The sequence below is a fragment of the Idiotropiscis lumnitzeri genome, chromosome 6 (assembly GCF_059441095.1).
Source record: "Idiotropiscis lumnitzeri isolate Australia: NSW breed Sydney's pygmy pipehorse chromosome 6, RoL_Ilum_1.0, whole genome shotgun sequence".
NCBI classification, from domain to species: Eukaryota; Metazoa; Chordata; class Actinopteri; order Syngnathiformes; family Syngnathidae; genus Idiotropiscis; species Idiotropiscis lumnitzeri.
In genome coordinates, this window is record NC_142396.1 from 15,188,875 (window position 1) to 15,205,694 (window position 16,820).

Genomic DNA, 16,820 nt, shown 5'->3' on the forward strand with positions numbered 1-16,820 from the left:
CATGACTTGAACAATGTCACAAAGAAAAGGGGTACCTCTTGCAAAATCTTTTCCTGCAAATAGATTGCACCAAGATGCTGTCATGATGTAAATAATGGCAAACAAAAAAATGCTAAATAAAATGAAAGATAATGTCAATGCAAGCCAAATAAACAAGTGTGCATCATCGGGGAAAATGTGGCGTCTCGAGTACTCTGGTGCGCAGCCGCCACTCGTCATCTATGTAATGCACAGTCAGGCTCAATCAGGGATCCATGTTGCGACCCGACCACAAGTCGGATGTGGAAGCTCCCGGCCCGATGTAGTCCATATTGTGGAGTACGGCTTTCATGAAGCGTTTAAATCCTGTGCGCGCCACTGGATCGAGAGGAGCTTTATCTTTAGCCATGTGCTAGGCTATCGCGTCCACCTCTGAGACGTTCTCTCGTTTGGTGTCGCCTCCGTTAATGGGCTGTTGTCACTTGTCGAACCTTGCTTCTCACTTTGAACTTTCAGCACAGCATGGTTGTGTTGTGGGTGGTGAAAAAGCTTCGGGATTTGAATCGCCAGCTACGACAGCGACGTCTGTTTTCTTTCTCGATTAGACGGGTGGAGTCACGTGACTAGAGGCGCTGTAGCGGTCTTAAAGGGGCATGAACATTGCCGCAGACAGAAAAGGCTTTTCTTTTTTTTTTTTAAACACCGAATTTACCGACATGGGCAAAATGATTTCGGTCATAGTAATACATTTCGGTAACAGTAAATTTTCGGTTTATCGCCCAACCCTAGTTTCCTCCCTTTCGAAAACTCTAAATTGTCTGGTTGATGACCAGTAAAGGGCGTACCTAAGTCAACTGGAATAGGCTCCTGCATGCCCGCAACTTTAGTAAATATAATCTGTTTGGCAAACGAAGGAATGATTTATTTTCTACAGCCTATTTAAAATTGTTGTGCAATGAAAACAGACTAACACAAATCTGGGCTGCAGACATGCAAAGTTCAAGACGGCTAACCACGAGGACTAGTAGAAGTCACAACTTAACTGTTTTAAGGAATTCTGAATATTTCACTGTGTGGCAATGTGGCAGTATGAAACTTCATCAACACAGACACCAAGAACTCTCTGTCACTGACACAAGGCATTTGAGTGGGTCACAGTAGTTTAGACAGGGAAATGGTTCAAATTGTTCTAACGACAGTTGAAAATTAATTGTAACACAGCAATGTTGGGGAAGTAAACCGAGATTACATGGAATAGGACCTTAAGAGAAAGATTGTCTGATCAGTCAAAAACCAGAGGAAGTTCTGGGGGGAGGCATTAGGAGTACGCAGACCTGCAAAGGGGTCGACCAACTTGGGTATAGGAATGAAAGAGTTACAGCACATCCAAAACGTATAACGTACAATCACGTTTAGTGTTTTCATGTTGCAGCTTTAAAAAAATAAATGAATAAATAAATACAATGACCCCTAAGGAATCTACCATCAGTAAAAAGTAAAAACTACAAAAATGTAAACACACAAGAACTGTAACTGTTTGACTTGTATTCGATATTCAACTATCATTCTCCCCATCATCTTTAATATACAAATATTGTATATATACGCAAACACACACGTATACAGACACACACACACACACAAACATACAGTATAAACCTCACAGTAATATGTGTGATGTGAATCCATCTGTGTTCAATTCAAATGCAGGACATGACTTGGAAAGGCTGACAAAGTATATAGTATAAAACAATCCATGGGGTTAAAGTGACTGCCTGGAAGAGCTCAGAGACAATATTGTGGCAAGGCACAGAACTGGGCAAGGTTGCAAATAATTTTCCGCTGTACTTACTCATGTTCCTAAGAGCACAGTGGCTTCTATAATTCTTAAATGGCAGAACTTTGGAACAACCATGACTATTCCTAGAGGTGGTTGCATGGCCACACTGAGCAATCGAGGTAGAAGACCCTTTGTAAGAAGGGTGACCAAGAAACTCTGCATGAGCCCCAGAAGTTCTCTGAAAAGATGGAAGTAAGTGCCAGAACGACAACCTCACAATTTTGGAAAAGTGAGGCGGTCCCTTCCAGAATATTGCTAAGATTAGACAAGGTTCGACATTTACCTTTTCACAAGGGCATTCAGTCAAGCTACCACACTGCTGTCGTGCCACCATCTACCTTCAGACTACCCGATAAAAATTTCTAAATTACAGCTACCAGAAATGGCCCAAAGGTGCATTTTCAGTTCCAGACTAAACACCTTCATTACATAAACATTATTTTATGCTGATCCAAGGAAAAACTGTATTAAGTACACAATGCACTGAAAATAGGGGCACAAATCCGGGTTAGCCTCATGTCGCAAGCTTGATCGATTGTTTCGACTTACAACTTTCATTCAATATTTGTATCATCCATCCATCCATGCATCCATCCATCGTCTACCGCTTATCTGCGGTCGGGTAGAGGTAGCAACAGCTTCAGCAAGGAATTACAGATTTTGCTCTCTGAGGAACTCCTCACCAGGGAGGTGTCATGGAGGCACCCTAATCAGATACCCGAGCCACCTCTCATGGCTCCTCTCAACCAAGAGGCGCAGCGGCTTGACTGGCTGCAAACGCTCTCTGTGTCAAGCTCCCATCATTAGTGAACAAGACCCCAAGATAATTAAACTCCTCCAGTTGCGGCAGGAGCACGTGGTCTCAGATTTGCAGGTGTTGATTTTCATCCCAACCACTCCAGTGAAAGTTGGAAATCACGGCTTCAAGAAGCCAACATTACCACATCATGGATGGATGGATGGAGTTTAATTTTGAGGAAGTATGCATCTTTCACCAAATGCAATATTTCTAGAATAAAATAATTCCAGAGATATCACATCTTTTTTAACAGACCTAAATCAGTACAGAGTAGGTCATCTCGAGACAGTGTGAATTTCAGACAGTATTTCTCTAAGATGTATTAGGTTTGAATGAAGCGAAAAGACACGTACCAAATTGTATCCTGGTGCGGACTTCTCCCACTGGAACGTTGTATATCTTCTCCAGGTAGTTTTTTACATCATATTTTGTCATTCTGCCCACACATGCCAACCCAAGAGAGGGGAGAAACCCCCGCAGACAGGTTCCGGAAGGGAGAAGAAAACATGGGTTATTTAAGGCATTTTTACAGTGTTTAATGTTGCTGTAGAGAAATAATCAATGCTCAGACATTTCTATTTCCTTCTTGTACTGAAAAGAAGGCGCCATCATCGAACAAACGCTATAATTCAGATTTTATCCCTTTGCGGCAGAAAAAGCCAGGAGAATACAAAGGTGAGTGTCCGTCCTCACCCAATTAGCACTCTGTGTGTATTGATCGAGTGCAATGAAATCCTATACAGGAAGCAGGCCTGGCATCAGCCAATGTGCTAGACCATTCAAGCTCCTGCTAACCCACTGGGCAGCATTTGAAACGTACTGCTTTGACCAGAGGAAGAAAGGCTTTTAACTGCTAATCAATTTAGCGAATTTGATTAGCCTGGTAGAGAGCACTTCCCAAATGCGTCTGACAAAGTGCTTTATAGTGACGCTGTGGTCTAACATAAGTACCTCGGATATGGCATCTTCTATCACATTACACGCTTCTTTGATTGAGTGGGATAATGTGTATGCCTGAATTTCACTAGGATACAACACAATGTCTTAAAATGTTGGAACAATATTAGGAGAGGCACAAAAAAAGATTCTGTGAATGCAAAGACTCCTTCAAATTCAGGTTGAGCTTGTGAGTTCCATGCTGGACAAGCAATTGCTTATCCTGTATAATGAGGAAACCGTCTCACCGGGTGACCGTCAAGGGAGCCTTGGCTGCAGCTCTCATTCATGTGCAAGGGAACTAACAGACTGCACACTGAGGTGTGTGTGTGTGTGGGGGGGGGTGTGTGTGTGTGTGTGTGTGTTGAGCTACTAAGATTGAGATGTTTTACTGAAATCCTGCAAACGTTGTTGCCAATGTGTGTAAAAATGATAGACGGTGCTGTATTTAAAAGAGGGTTTAGTTCTTCTGCGATTGGCTAGCTACCAGTTCAGGGTGTACTCCGCCGACTGCCCCAAGACAGCAGTGATAGGCTCCAGCACGCCCACGACCCTCGTGAGGATAAACCCGTTCAGATAATGGATTGCTTTGTTTTATTGGTATATCAGCTTTGCAAGCGCAAATTAAGTTTGAAGTGAAGAAATTATAAGTCTTAGTGGAACAGGCAATCAAACATATCACTGAGTTAGAAAGAAAAACTATCATTGCAATAATTTCGGAGAGTAAGCAGCAGCATAGGCACCACGTTTTGTTTCAATTAACTAATTCTGTGTACATGGAAACTGGATGTGTCTGCCCATCCTGGATTAATACTGTAATACTGTATTTAAATTGTTGAACAGCACATTCGAAAACTTAAGTTACATAGACTAGTGACAAATGTTACCGTGTGCTGAAATGACTCAGATGCAAGGAAATACAGAGTTGAAAGGAATTTTGTCATAGATGATATGCCTTGACTGGTTGCAAGTCAACCTTTAGAGCATTCAAAATTCCATTGCCGTCACGCCAATTTAGATATATTTGAGGTCGACCCTGGCACCGCTGTGCATGACCATTTGCACCTGTCTTTCAGAGATGGTATTTAAAGATGCAAAACTAGTCATAGCTATCAGGTTTGATAGATCACATTGTCCGTGTTAAATTAATCCATTTGCATATAGTTGCTGTTCTGTGAAAAACACTTCTGTTCATTTTTGTCAATTTATTTATTTTTACATTAATGGGTTTTTTGCATAACAGACAACCCATTAATGTCAACATTTTTTTTTAAATAACAAAATTGGACATGTGTATTTTTCACAGGAGAGCAACGATATACTCCTGCGAGCAAATCAAACTGCTCGGTTTACCCGGCTAGTAGATTACTTTTCACACTTATGTGCCATTTTGAGAGCCATTTTGCAGTGAAAACTTTGAGTAAATGAAGCCTCAAGTGTGAGCGCAGAACTCTATCGGGCATTGTGGCATATCAATTTGCAATATACGATTCGATATATAATCATTCAAATGACTCTGCAAAATATGAAAATTCAATGTTGTTGCCTCTAGAAAGTTAAAACAAAAGCCCTGAATAGTCAGCATTACACGGCACAATGAGCATGGCTGCCCCCTCAAAATGGTTCCTTTCAGCAAGTCAATAAATAATGTGTGTGAAATGTGTTAATTCTTGATCCTTGGGGTATTTTGACACAAGTATATGACAGACATGTTATTGAGACCGTTGGGAACTCTTTATCAGTATACAGTATAATGGTAAAATTCCTTTTGTTCCTTTTAAATTGAATATCAAGTGGCGCAAAAAATGGTGAGCTCATTGATTAAATATGGGCAGAAACGAGAAAAATATGTCTTTGTTTGGGCTCATCTGAGATTATTTGGCAGTATTTGGAGCATAACAGTAGATTATTTTTGATTGGTCCACTATTCTGCCATATATACAGATTAACCTGCATTCTTCTGACAGACAATCACAGATGAAATTTATCCACCGCTTGACCTTTCAAGCTTCTGGGTGTTTCTAAAAGGTGGACTTACTCACAACGTGCCAAGAAGATTAAGAGTATCAGTTCCAAGGAGTTTAGGGCGGTCTAATTACACCTGTGCTCTGAAAGCACAAGGTAGGTGAAAGGGCAGAGCCCAAAAAGTACACAACAGGAACGAGGCATATTTGATGGCATAGGATGACAAGGACAGTTAATACAATTATAAACTAAATTGACCGAAACAGTACGCATTCATTATAAATAAATGTAAAAAAACATTGAAAGTATTTGAAAAATGTGAAAGTTCATCCAAAATAATCTGGGGCGGGGGGTATATTTTAAAATCGAATGATTCAATAAACTCACATCTTTTAAATTAAAATTTGCAGATACAATGCGGGCACACGCTCACATACACACACACTCTACATTAAGCGTTATAAAATACATATTCTATGGGGGCCAATGAATAAATTAAACATGGCTAAGAAGAGAAGAAACGGCATACTGGGAATTTTTCTATACTGTATATGACTGCGATGAGGGCAGTGATGTCTATCCACTTGCCTGGTTCACATCGCTTCTCTCAAATGCCAGCTGAACCAGTCTCTTTTTTAATAATAAAAAAAGTTTGCATCGGAAAAACGTTTTCATTTAAAAGATGTGAGCTCATCAACCAAAGTCAGATCGTTCCACTTCAAAATATACAGAGATACGTTTGGAATCGTCTTAAATGTTGACTATCTTTTCCGTGTTAAGTGAATGTGTTGTCTTGTGCGTTCATAATTGTTCATTAACCAAGCAAAAAATTTTTTTTTTTAATTTTATCCGAAATTATTAAATAGCACACTTTGTCTACCCAACTTCTGACTGCATCTTAACCCCGCAGCAGCCACATGTGCCACTGTACATGCACGAATCACTACACTCTTCAAACAACTACATTATATTAGTTTATACAAAATAAACATTGAAGGCACACAAAGATAAACATGTTTCATTAAAGAGTAAATTGCCTTCTGGCCATTTTTAGTCTGATTACAACAGTAGATCGCAGGCAGCCAAATAAATGTATGCTTCAAGCCTACACTTCAGAGAAGAAGGTTTTGCGAAAGCGTGTGCAGATTGGATTTGAGGGGTCACGGTGTCATCAGCGACTATCCAACCAACGGACTAAACATGCTGTCTTCACGTGAACATAAACATTTAAACTTAATGACGCATGTCAAGCCCTGAACAAGAAGGACATTAGAGGCCCACACGCAATTACTTTCTGGGCTTCTAAAACATATTTCTTTGGTATTAATTTGCCTAAGTAAGTCACTGGATGCCGTTATTTTGTATTTTGTTTTTTATAGCTAAAATCATCTATACCATTTTTAAAACCCGTTTGAAGACACATTTTTACTCTTTAGCTTTCTACTCAACATGAGACTGTCGCTGTTCTGCTATTATTCTGGTATCTATTGTAAATGTGTGAATGTGTTTTGATTTGTGTTCTAATTACCTGCGAATTTATATGACGGCATATGGAAAGCCCTTTGTCACAGCTCCAGCTGTTGTGAAATGCGCTATATAAATAAAATTGTATTTATTGTATTGTATTGTATTTTGCTGGTGTTCTGTTCGTCCTTCCTCCCTGTTACTGCTCACACCTCCCCTTGCTGCTCAGCCGAGAAGGAGGAATGAAAAGCCACCGCTCTGTCATTATTAACTTAAAGAGGCAGCTCATTTAGCGATCAATGCAAGCATCCAAACATATTGTACCCTTCTTTGAAATCCCATCAAAAAAAGAAAAGCTTTCATAGGTAAGGACATGTTTTTTTTTGTCTTGTCTTATCTTCCCACATATACTGCAGTGACAGCAGCACGTTTTGGTAGACCACGAGAAAATCGATTGACAAATGAGCACGTTCCAACTTATTTTCAATAGCCATGCATTTCCTTAGAAAGAAAGTGGCCCCTGTCAACGTGGCTACCCTGTCGGCGCGCGAGTAGCGCGCAAGCAAATCTAGGGCAAATTCGGAAATTCACTCTGACGCACTAACACAACTCACGCTCCTCTCCCATTAATTTCCAAAGGCAGCCAACTGTAAGCTATCATCAGCTTGTGCTTGAACTGTTTCTATCTGTACTGGCTGACGCACCGGATGCACCGTGTCCCCAGTTGGAGTGCCAAAGCCCGTGTCCACCTGAACAATCAAGGTTTGACAATGTCTGTGAAGTGAATGTTAATTTTTTTTCTTTTTTTTGTCAGGGTTCGTTCAAAGTTGTGAAGACTTGTCTCAAGGTAATTTTGAACATGTTCAAAAACACTAAAACCATTGCTAAACATCTGGCAAACATTTGTGACCCTAAACGAACTCTGATGAGAACTCAACATTCGCTAACCTTGCAAACCATTGCCATTCAGTAGGATACAGGCTCTGGAGCGCATTTCTAGCACTCTACTTTGATGCATTTTGAATAACCAAACGGCACACTCGTCTTCACATTTAAGATTGCGGATGTATGTTGTTGTGGAGTTTGAATTTCCGCTGTGTGTTAATGTGCAGGCGTTTGCAAATGTTGTGACGTGTGTTGAAAGGTATCAAAAGTTTTTAAGGCATTAATGTAGGCAATTATAATCAGTTTTGGGGCTGCAGCATAAACAATGGAAAACTACGTTCTGAATAAATCCTTAACTTTCCATGATACTATAGTAACATCTTAGAGTAATATAATTCATATAAGTACTGCATATATTTGTATAATATTATAATGTGTAAATGTAGTAAATGTCTTCAAATGAGTGATGACTATCATACATTTTGAATTACTAGAAGGCTCAAGGATAATATTTCACATCTAACTCATGATGAAATGCAAATAGATCATCACATAAAATACAATTAATGCACACAGTTTAATATTAAAGTGAAACACGTGACAGTGGTTTAGTAGTAGGAACGAAACAGGAGAGTGGTTTCCTGCACAGATGAAAGGCCAAATAAAGACGACACTCATTGTCATTCTGCTCTGTGGTGAGGTTTAGGTGGAGATAAGCACACTCGCTAATTCAACACTCCCATCTACTAGACAATACTTGTCCAAAAATTGCTCAACACCAAGCATCAAAATGATAATAGTAGACTTTGTCTAGAGAGACAGCCAGTGAGAAATCTGAGACTAGACAAGAGAAAGGACAGCTGAGAAGTTGAGAATATAAAGAGCAGCATGTGAAGGATTACATTTATGGTTTGGGGTTTGCTCTGACAAAAGCACAAAAATAGATCAAAGAGTGGACGGTAGCAGTCACAATACAGAGATGGTCTGTATCTTGGCAAGTTTGAAACAAGTCAAGATGCACTCTAATAGAATATATCTCAAAAGGCTTTAAAATTCTTGGCATTAAGTACAAAGTCAGTCAACAAAATACGAGGAAGAGTATACCTGTGGTAACAAGTATACTTCCTCTTAAACAAAGGACATGAGTTTGGCTGGCAGTAATTTAGCAAGTCCCAAAATAGATATTCAATTAGAATTTCGATCTTGAGGTTTCCATGTTGCTGCTTCGTCAAAGACGAAAAACTGCACACAGAAAACAGGGGGGTTAAATTTAATTTTCAGCAAATATTGTTGAGCTTAATGAATGAGTATGCCAAGTCAGAAAAGATCTGATGTTGTGCACAAAGAGTCAGTCTAAAAAGTCAGCATGAAGTTGTTTGTTCAGTTGACTCTCATGACAAATAGAGCATAATTAGCATGAACGCGGTTTCCAACTTCACTTGTGCATTTCTAAAGTGGAACACAAACAAGAAGTGATCACTACGGTGATAGCGGCATCGTTTGATTCAACAGGTACAGTATTGTACAGATGCCAGACAATGGTGTCTGCTGTTAGGAAGGCTCGGTTTTCTCAAGTCAGATTACAACGAGAAACCACAGCATGGTCCGGTTTCATAGTTATTAGTCAGCATAGTTGCATCAAATGTGACTGAGAAGTAGACTGAACATCCTGTTCAGCATTATTTTTCTGGGTTGTGTGTATGTGTCTTTAACCATGCCAGGTGAGTGTAATAAATTGTGAATAAGGGTGGTGGGAGGAAACCTAGAAATCTGATGATGTTCCCTCAAGAGTGAAGGAAAAATGCTGACAACACAATGGTTTAAGAACAAGACAAAGACAAAGAAATACGTCTCAGTGGTAGGACAACCCAGGTGTCTGGCACAGAAAGTACCCAAGACAAACTGGTTTTAGTTGCTTTGTAAGATAACGTATATAAAAAAAGCAGCCCTAAATATGCTCTAAATAATGAACATCCCAACTGAATAACTCCAGAGAGAACAATAAGCCTTTGCACTTTTACGCTTGATGGAAGTTAAAAAAAGGGCTTTTCTAATGGATAAATACCCCCTTAAAAAATTAAAAAACAATTAACGTGCGTGCTTGTTCTTGTAAAAACACACGCTTAAAAAATGGGGTAAATCCTCAGATCGTTGTCTGTTTTGGAAATATTGCACAAAGGTTTGTCATACAGGAGGAGAGTAACAAGAGTAGTTTGGACATGTTTTCCTCTCAAAAGTAGCCCCTTTGAGGAATCATCCATATAAATTCAAGGTTGCTGCGAACGTGTGAAAGCGGCTTTTGATACAAAGGCCACATTGTTTTAAATGCCTGAGAACACCAACATTCTCATTAACAGTTGTTCAACATTACAATTTAGATGCAAGAACATTGCCTACGCTAAATATGCCTAACAACAGCTTTTATTGACGTAATAACTTACAAATAATTCTGGAGTTGATATTTGAAGTGTCACTATGTTTTCCACCTCAGGTTTTTGTGTACGTTATTCAAAAAGTTAGTTTCATCATAAGTCTTAATTAACTATACAGGCAGTACATTTAAATGCAAAGATAAAACATGAAAAAAGTCTCACAGGTGGAAAATTAAGTTAAACACTGTATCAAGATAAGAAAAAGGGAAAAAGATTGCATGTTGTGCAACTTGAGATGCATCATTTTTGTCAAATGACGGTCAAATTTAGAATGCCGGTCCTCGAGCACCATTCTCCCCCAAGTTGAAGATATTTTCCTCCTCCAACACACCTGATTCAAATGATCAGATTAACAAGCACCTGCAGAGTTTGCTGATGAGCTGATCGTTTGAATCCGAAACATGGAGGAGAGTGGGCCTTGAGAGCTGGAGTTTGGCATGTGTTCTAGCAGAATGTATCTATGTTTATCCAAGCACTACACATTTTCACACAAAGCTTGTTCTCATACAGTGAGAAGTGGTCACATACGGTCATGCTTCCATCAATAATTCAACGTATCCCAAGTCATGTGTATTATTGCATTTTACCCATCAGCATTTTGCCAAACTTCTCTCCAAATACAAAGGATACACAAACACATTTGTGTCCACCTGGTACACACACGCAATCACACAATCACACAAAATTATATAAGGATTCTTGGAATTCGGCAGACAAGAGACAAGAGTCACATTAGTAGGAGGCCAAGCACCTGGATGAACAGATTACAGTCAAAAACCCATCAGAGACCCTTCTTAATCTTCTATTTTTTCCCCCCAGCACAGACTTTGGACCTCTCAGTTCTGCTGACCTCAGTGACCTTGGCTCACAGAAATAATCAGAAACTACTTGACAACAACAATCTTGTCTTGCATTTCATGACAGTAAAACTATAATGACTTGCTACCAATGTGTGGAATGGATGATTAAATAGGTAAATGTGTGTATAAAGACAAGAGGACAGACAGCTTGATGTGATGCCTTAATGACATAAAATGGACAGAAAATTTTAATAAACATTAGGAATAAGTGCAACATATCGCCGTGGAGTCCCACAGTGTAAATTACAACTTACAAACAAGTTTATTAAGTGTAGTCAACATCTCCTAAAATGATATGAGTAAAAGATAAAAAAAACAAAAACCTTATGAAGAGCGTATTTATTTTGGAATTATATTATATATTTAGGATTAAACCAAACCCAATAAAGGTAAACTACAATATATGTAATGTAGATGTATATTATTGGAAGGTTAAGTCAAGGCAGAACAGCATATTCCAAAGAATGACCTTTACGCTGTTGATGTTAATATTGGCGCCCATAAAGGTGACAAAAGTGTGACATCTGGTAGACAGTCGTAAAGCCCAACAAATAGTTTGGACTTAATCTTCCACTATACTGCCTGTGTAAGCCATTCACAAGTCATTGCAGCACAACTTAATAACGAGGACCAAAAGGCGCTGAAAGAATTCTGGACAGCTGACTGGTGCTTTTGACTTCAGTTATTAAGGTTGTCATACCACCTTGTGGCCATGATGCAAAGTGCAGTCATGTCAAAACATTTTGGCCTTCAATGTGAAAGGATCACAAAACACACAACAAAATAATCCACTGATTGTAGCGTTGGAGGTTCGAGTTTTCTTTCTTGTATTATGACAGTTGTTAGGTTCTGTTGGTTGTTTGTCAATGTATGAGAAGCAACATGGACCTACGGAGCCTGCCAGGGAATATCACGAGAATATTTAACATTGCAATATAACGCAATACTTTGCAATATAACACAAAGAATTATTGCAAAATTTTGCTATAGTATTGCATTATAACTAGTGGTGCAACGGATCCTCTTTGATCCGTGATGCGTACGGATCAAGCACCATCATTCAAGCCGGGCAAAATCCGTGGTATAGTTTGTGGAAAAGAAACAAAACTGTGGACGTTCACATTAACGCTACATGAGTAGTCCGCATTCACTATAATAGCAGCAGAGGAAGTTGAAAACTCTCATGGATCACATAAGTCACATGTATGGCAGCATTTTGACAACTCGGGGTGAAACGAGAATGGAAATTAATAATACATGATTTTTTTCTGTATCTTGTCCCAACACCGTCATTCAAACAGACATGTCAAGGGAACATACTCAACGGAAAGGCCACCTCCGCAAAGGCTAATTTCAAAATAATGGTATCCAAATAATAGAGTCATTGATGCCAATGCAACAGCCTTAGTCTACGGTGTTAGTGGTAGGAAGATAGCAATTAGCATTAGCAACAAGTGCCCCGCTGGTAGGTCAACAGCTGCTCCTTAGCTTACTTTTTTTTTTTTTTAAATGCATTTTTCAATATTGTGGACCTAGATTGCAATGTAATGCACTCTCCATGATTAAACCAAGGGAATGTGCTTTAAATTGCTTTGAGGTCTTTGTCATTGTGGAAAAAAAGAGCTAAATAAAACTTGAAAAATAAAATCATAAAATAAAAGAATTCAAAGTACTATTTTTTTTTAATCTGAAAAACTATCTGATACTTTAATTCAAAATGCGTGATCCAATCCGAACTGTGACTTATGTGATCCCTTGCACCACTAGTTAAAATTTATCAGAATCAGAATCAGAAATCCTTTTATTGTCATTGTACTCAAGTGTGCAACGAGATGACATTATTTCTAAATAATAATAATAATTTCAAAATAACACAATATTACTTTAGGGGGAGAACGCAAGACTTTCACTTCCGGGTTGTAGCTTTAAGTGTACAACGGCGCTGGAATGAGCATCAATGACGGATTGGAGTCATTTTTATGCTGTGGTGCAAGGACATACTTCACATTCAAAGAGATAAAGTATGTACTAAATGTTAACAGTTAGTTAACAAAACAAAATCGCCCCACAGCTTATTTCTACGCCTCAAGATCCCAACATAGACAATTGACAACGTCAAGGTGGCATGCATGAAGGCGATCAGCCTTTGGCACAATTCAGGTCTTACTGTAGCCCAAGATGCTTTTATATTGGCCTCCTTGACAATACCCATAACTTTTCAATATGATTCAAGAAAGGCAAGTTTGCAAGCTATTAAACCAGATATTGGTAGTTTTGGCTTTATAAGCAGATGTTGAATACTGCTGAAAAATAAAATTGTCTTCAAAAACCTCATCGTCCGCAAGAAGCATTGAAGTGTTCAAAGATTTCGTGATAGACAGCTGCTTTGACTTTGGGTATGATCAAAGACACACACACCAACAAATGACATGGCGCCCCAAACCTTAACTGAGAAATTTGTTTGTTTTTTTTTTTTTTTGCACGTCCTCAGTTTCCCTCTAAAAAGCCTGCTCAGCCAGACTGAGACCAAAGGCTGAAGAAAACCTCGACAGGTGTTTTGCATTAATTGGGATTGGGACACGGGCGAGCCGACAATTTTTCACCCTCTCACGATGCTCTAATTTTGTGAAATGCTGGATTTTTTTTGTTTTTCTGCCAGACTCAAGAAAATTGAAAAAAAAGGCTTGACATTTTTCATTAATCGTAATATAATATAATAGACATATTTCACTTTTTGAAACAAATTATTGACATAATTGGACTGTCCCACAATATTCAAAGTTTTTGGACCCCAGCTATGAATATATATGAAAACATGTAACCTGGTCTAATGCCGAATGGAGTTGAAAGTAGTAAGCTGTAAGACTTACTCCATTGGGATGCGGAACTGGGCAGTGTCAGGGGGCTGCTCTTTTCCAGGCCTCACCAGCGTCAAGAACCAGTTTGGTCTGAAGAGTCTTAGCTGGGGGTTACCCAGCTGGTAAAAAGGATATCTAGAAACAGAACAATATCAATTATTTTAAAAGCTTCCTGGAATGGAAAATTTACATTTTAAATGGTGTGATTGGCTGATGACCAGTCCAGGGGGTACCCCACTTGAGCCAAGCATGACCGAGCACGATGGCCTCAGAGTTCAGAGGTGCAGGGTTCAATTCGCGTTACGGCCTTCCTGTGTGTTCAATGTGTCCCTAGGTTTGATTGTGAATGTGAACGGTTGTCTGTCTTTGTGTGCCCTGTGATTGGCTGGCAACCAATTTGGGGTGTATTATCTGAGTCGTTTCACCTCACAAGGGCCACAGGCGTGCTGCATCCTATCCCAGCCATCTACAGGCAGTAGGCAGGGTGCATTCTGATGAATCGCAGGGCACACAAAGACAGACAACCATTCACATTCACAATCAAACCTAGGGACACATTGAACACACAGGAAGGCCGTAACCGGAATCAAACCCTGCACCTCTGAACCATTCACACTCACAATCACACTTAGATATAATTTAGAGCAGCCAATCAACCGTCCACATGTCTTGGGTATTTGGGAGAAAACCGAAGTAGCCGTAGAAAACCCACGCAGTCACGGGGAGAACCTGCAAACTCCACACAGTCAGGGCAGAGCCTGGAATGGAATCCTGCATCTCTGAACTGTGAGGCAGGTGTGCTAATCAGTCACCCACTGTGCTGCCCAAGATTCAAATTAAACAAATGAAAAATGTATGTTATTCTGATTAAAATTTTCAATGCACTTATTCAAATTTAGAGATTCAAAATCAAATATAAATTAGTCAGATTCAGTTCTTGGTGGCACACATTTCAGACCATACCATTGTACCTTCTGCCATCTAGTTTAATTGTTGTATCTGTCATACCACGTCGGAGGCATGGATGAACAAAAACTCATTATCACATCATAATTACATTACTTCCATGAAATATATAAGTGAAATGGATAATTTCCCACGACACATCTAAACACGTCTTATGTGCCATGGCACAGTGGTTGGGAATTAACGGTGTAGGTTATTAAGTGAGCGGCACGGTGGACGACCGGTTAGCACGATGGCCTCACGGTGCAGAGATGCAGGGTTTGATTCCTGCTCCAGCCTTCCTGTGTAGAGTTTGCAATTTCTCCCCGTACCTGTGTGGGTTTTCTCCGGGAACTCAGGTTTCCTCCAACATTCTCATGACATGCATGGTAGGTTGACTGAACACTCTAAATTGTTGCGAGGTGTTCGGGGGAGCAGGGATGGTCTATGTGTGCCCTGCGATTGGCTGGCAACCAGTCCAGGGTGTACCCCGGCCACTGCCCAAAGACAGTTGGGATAAGTTCCAGCAACCCTCTGACCCTAGTGAGGAAAAGCGACTCAGATGATGGTTGGATGGGTCATAAAGTGGATCATGCTTATGATGGGTAGTGCACCCATGTTCCATGTAGTTGACGAGGCTGGGACAAAATTGCACAGGTTCCGCAAAACAATAATTGTGGCCACAATGGCAAACTACAATTTAAAGGACACACAACAGAAACGGATCAAATGATTCTAGGACAACACTTTATTTGCAAACAAGACAACTAAATTATTTATCTTTGTGCGGAACCCAATTCCCTAAACATATTTACAGCAGATGGATGCATCTTCTTTTATAAGCGATTGTGACCTGCAGCACAGCCACTGCTACGTTTGGGTACTGCTTGTTTTTAGCATAGCAGGCTAACACAAGTGATGCAAAATGTTGTTTTGTTTCGATCTTCAGTACGCAAGACCTCGCCTTACCTCACACAAAGACAACACAAAAACACGAAATTAGCACAGTGTGTGCGTAAAATCCAACGTGAGTCTGGTAAAGCTCTAAAATGGTGATGCTAGCGTCATATATCACAAATTGCTTAAGATGGAGACGACTTAAAACCAAGTCCGTATTCAAACCATATTCAAGCGTGTTTCTAAACGAAATAGTACAGAAAGCAATAACTTACAGTAGTCTCGTTACTGGCATCCTTGTTGTTGTCTGTTGTGTTACATAGGCTTGTCAAATAGTTTTGTGGGCTTGCCAAGGTTGTTTCAGCAGGACATGTGCGCGTACTTCCCGGAACAAACTCACTGCGCATGCGCACTAATCCGCACAGGCGCATTCGCTAATGCAAGGTTACATTGTAACGTTGGGATGCCTTCCCACGTCAAACCTTGTTCATTTTACCCAAGTCAGTGTTTATGTATTTGTTTGTGTCATAAATACTCATACTCAAGAAAGCGGTCCAAGGGGATGTAGGCACCAACATTTCTAAAAACACGTTTAATTTTGCAATTGTTGAGTTTTCAAAAAACGCAGGTAATCAACAATCAAACAATTTCATTCGGTCAGTCCAACTCTTTAGGAGATGTTTGTATTATTGTATATTGTCTATTTTTACCGTTTGGCCCAATCAGCGGTTCCGGATACTTGGGAACCCTCAAATACATACCTAAATCCCTTATCATCGAATAAGGGAAGTTCCATTTGATTTAATTCTAATTTCAGTAAAATAATTTTGCAAGTATATGGTTGCAAATATGTGAATGAACTCAAGAGTACATTTTGTGTTGGCTACCTATGTTTATTTACGGGTCAAGACCAAACATTGCATGCATAATAAAAAAATGCAAAATGTTGATAGTAATGTA

General features: G+C 39.7%; 1 protein-coding gene across 1 annotated transcript in view; it reads right to left on the reverse strand.

Annotated features, from left to right (window-relative positions):
* Positions 1–16,315, reverse strand: part of mrpl23 (mitochondrial ribosomal protein L23) — a 44,825-nt gene extending 28,510 nt beyond the window's left edge. Inside the window, exons 1-3 of the mRNA XM_088299555.1 lie at positions 16,136–16,315; positions 14,031–14,153; positions 2,972–3,054 (exon numbers count right to left, since the gene is read on the reverse strand). Coding sequence (XP_088155681.1) covers positions 2,972–3,054; positions 14,031–14,153; positions 16,136–16,155 — 226 coding nt within the window. The 5' untranslated portion in view covers positions 16,156–16,315. The remainder of the gene's footprint in view (positions 1–2,971; positions 3,055–14,030; positions 14,154–16,135) is intronic.
* Positions 16,316–16,820: the final 505 nt, after the last annotated feature.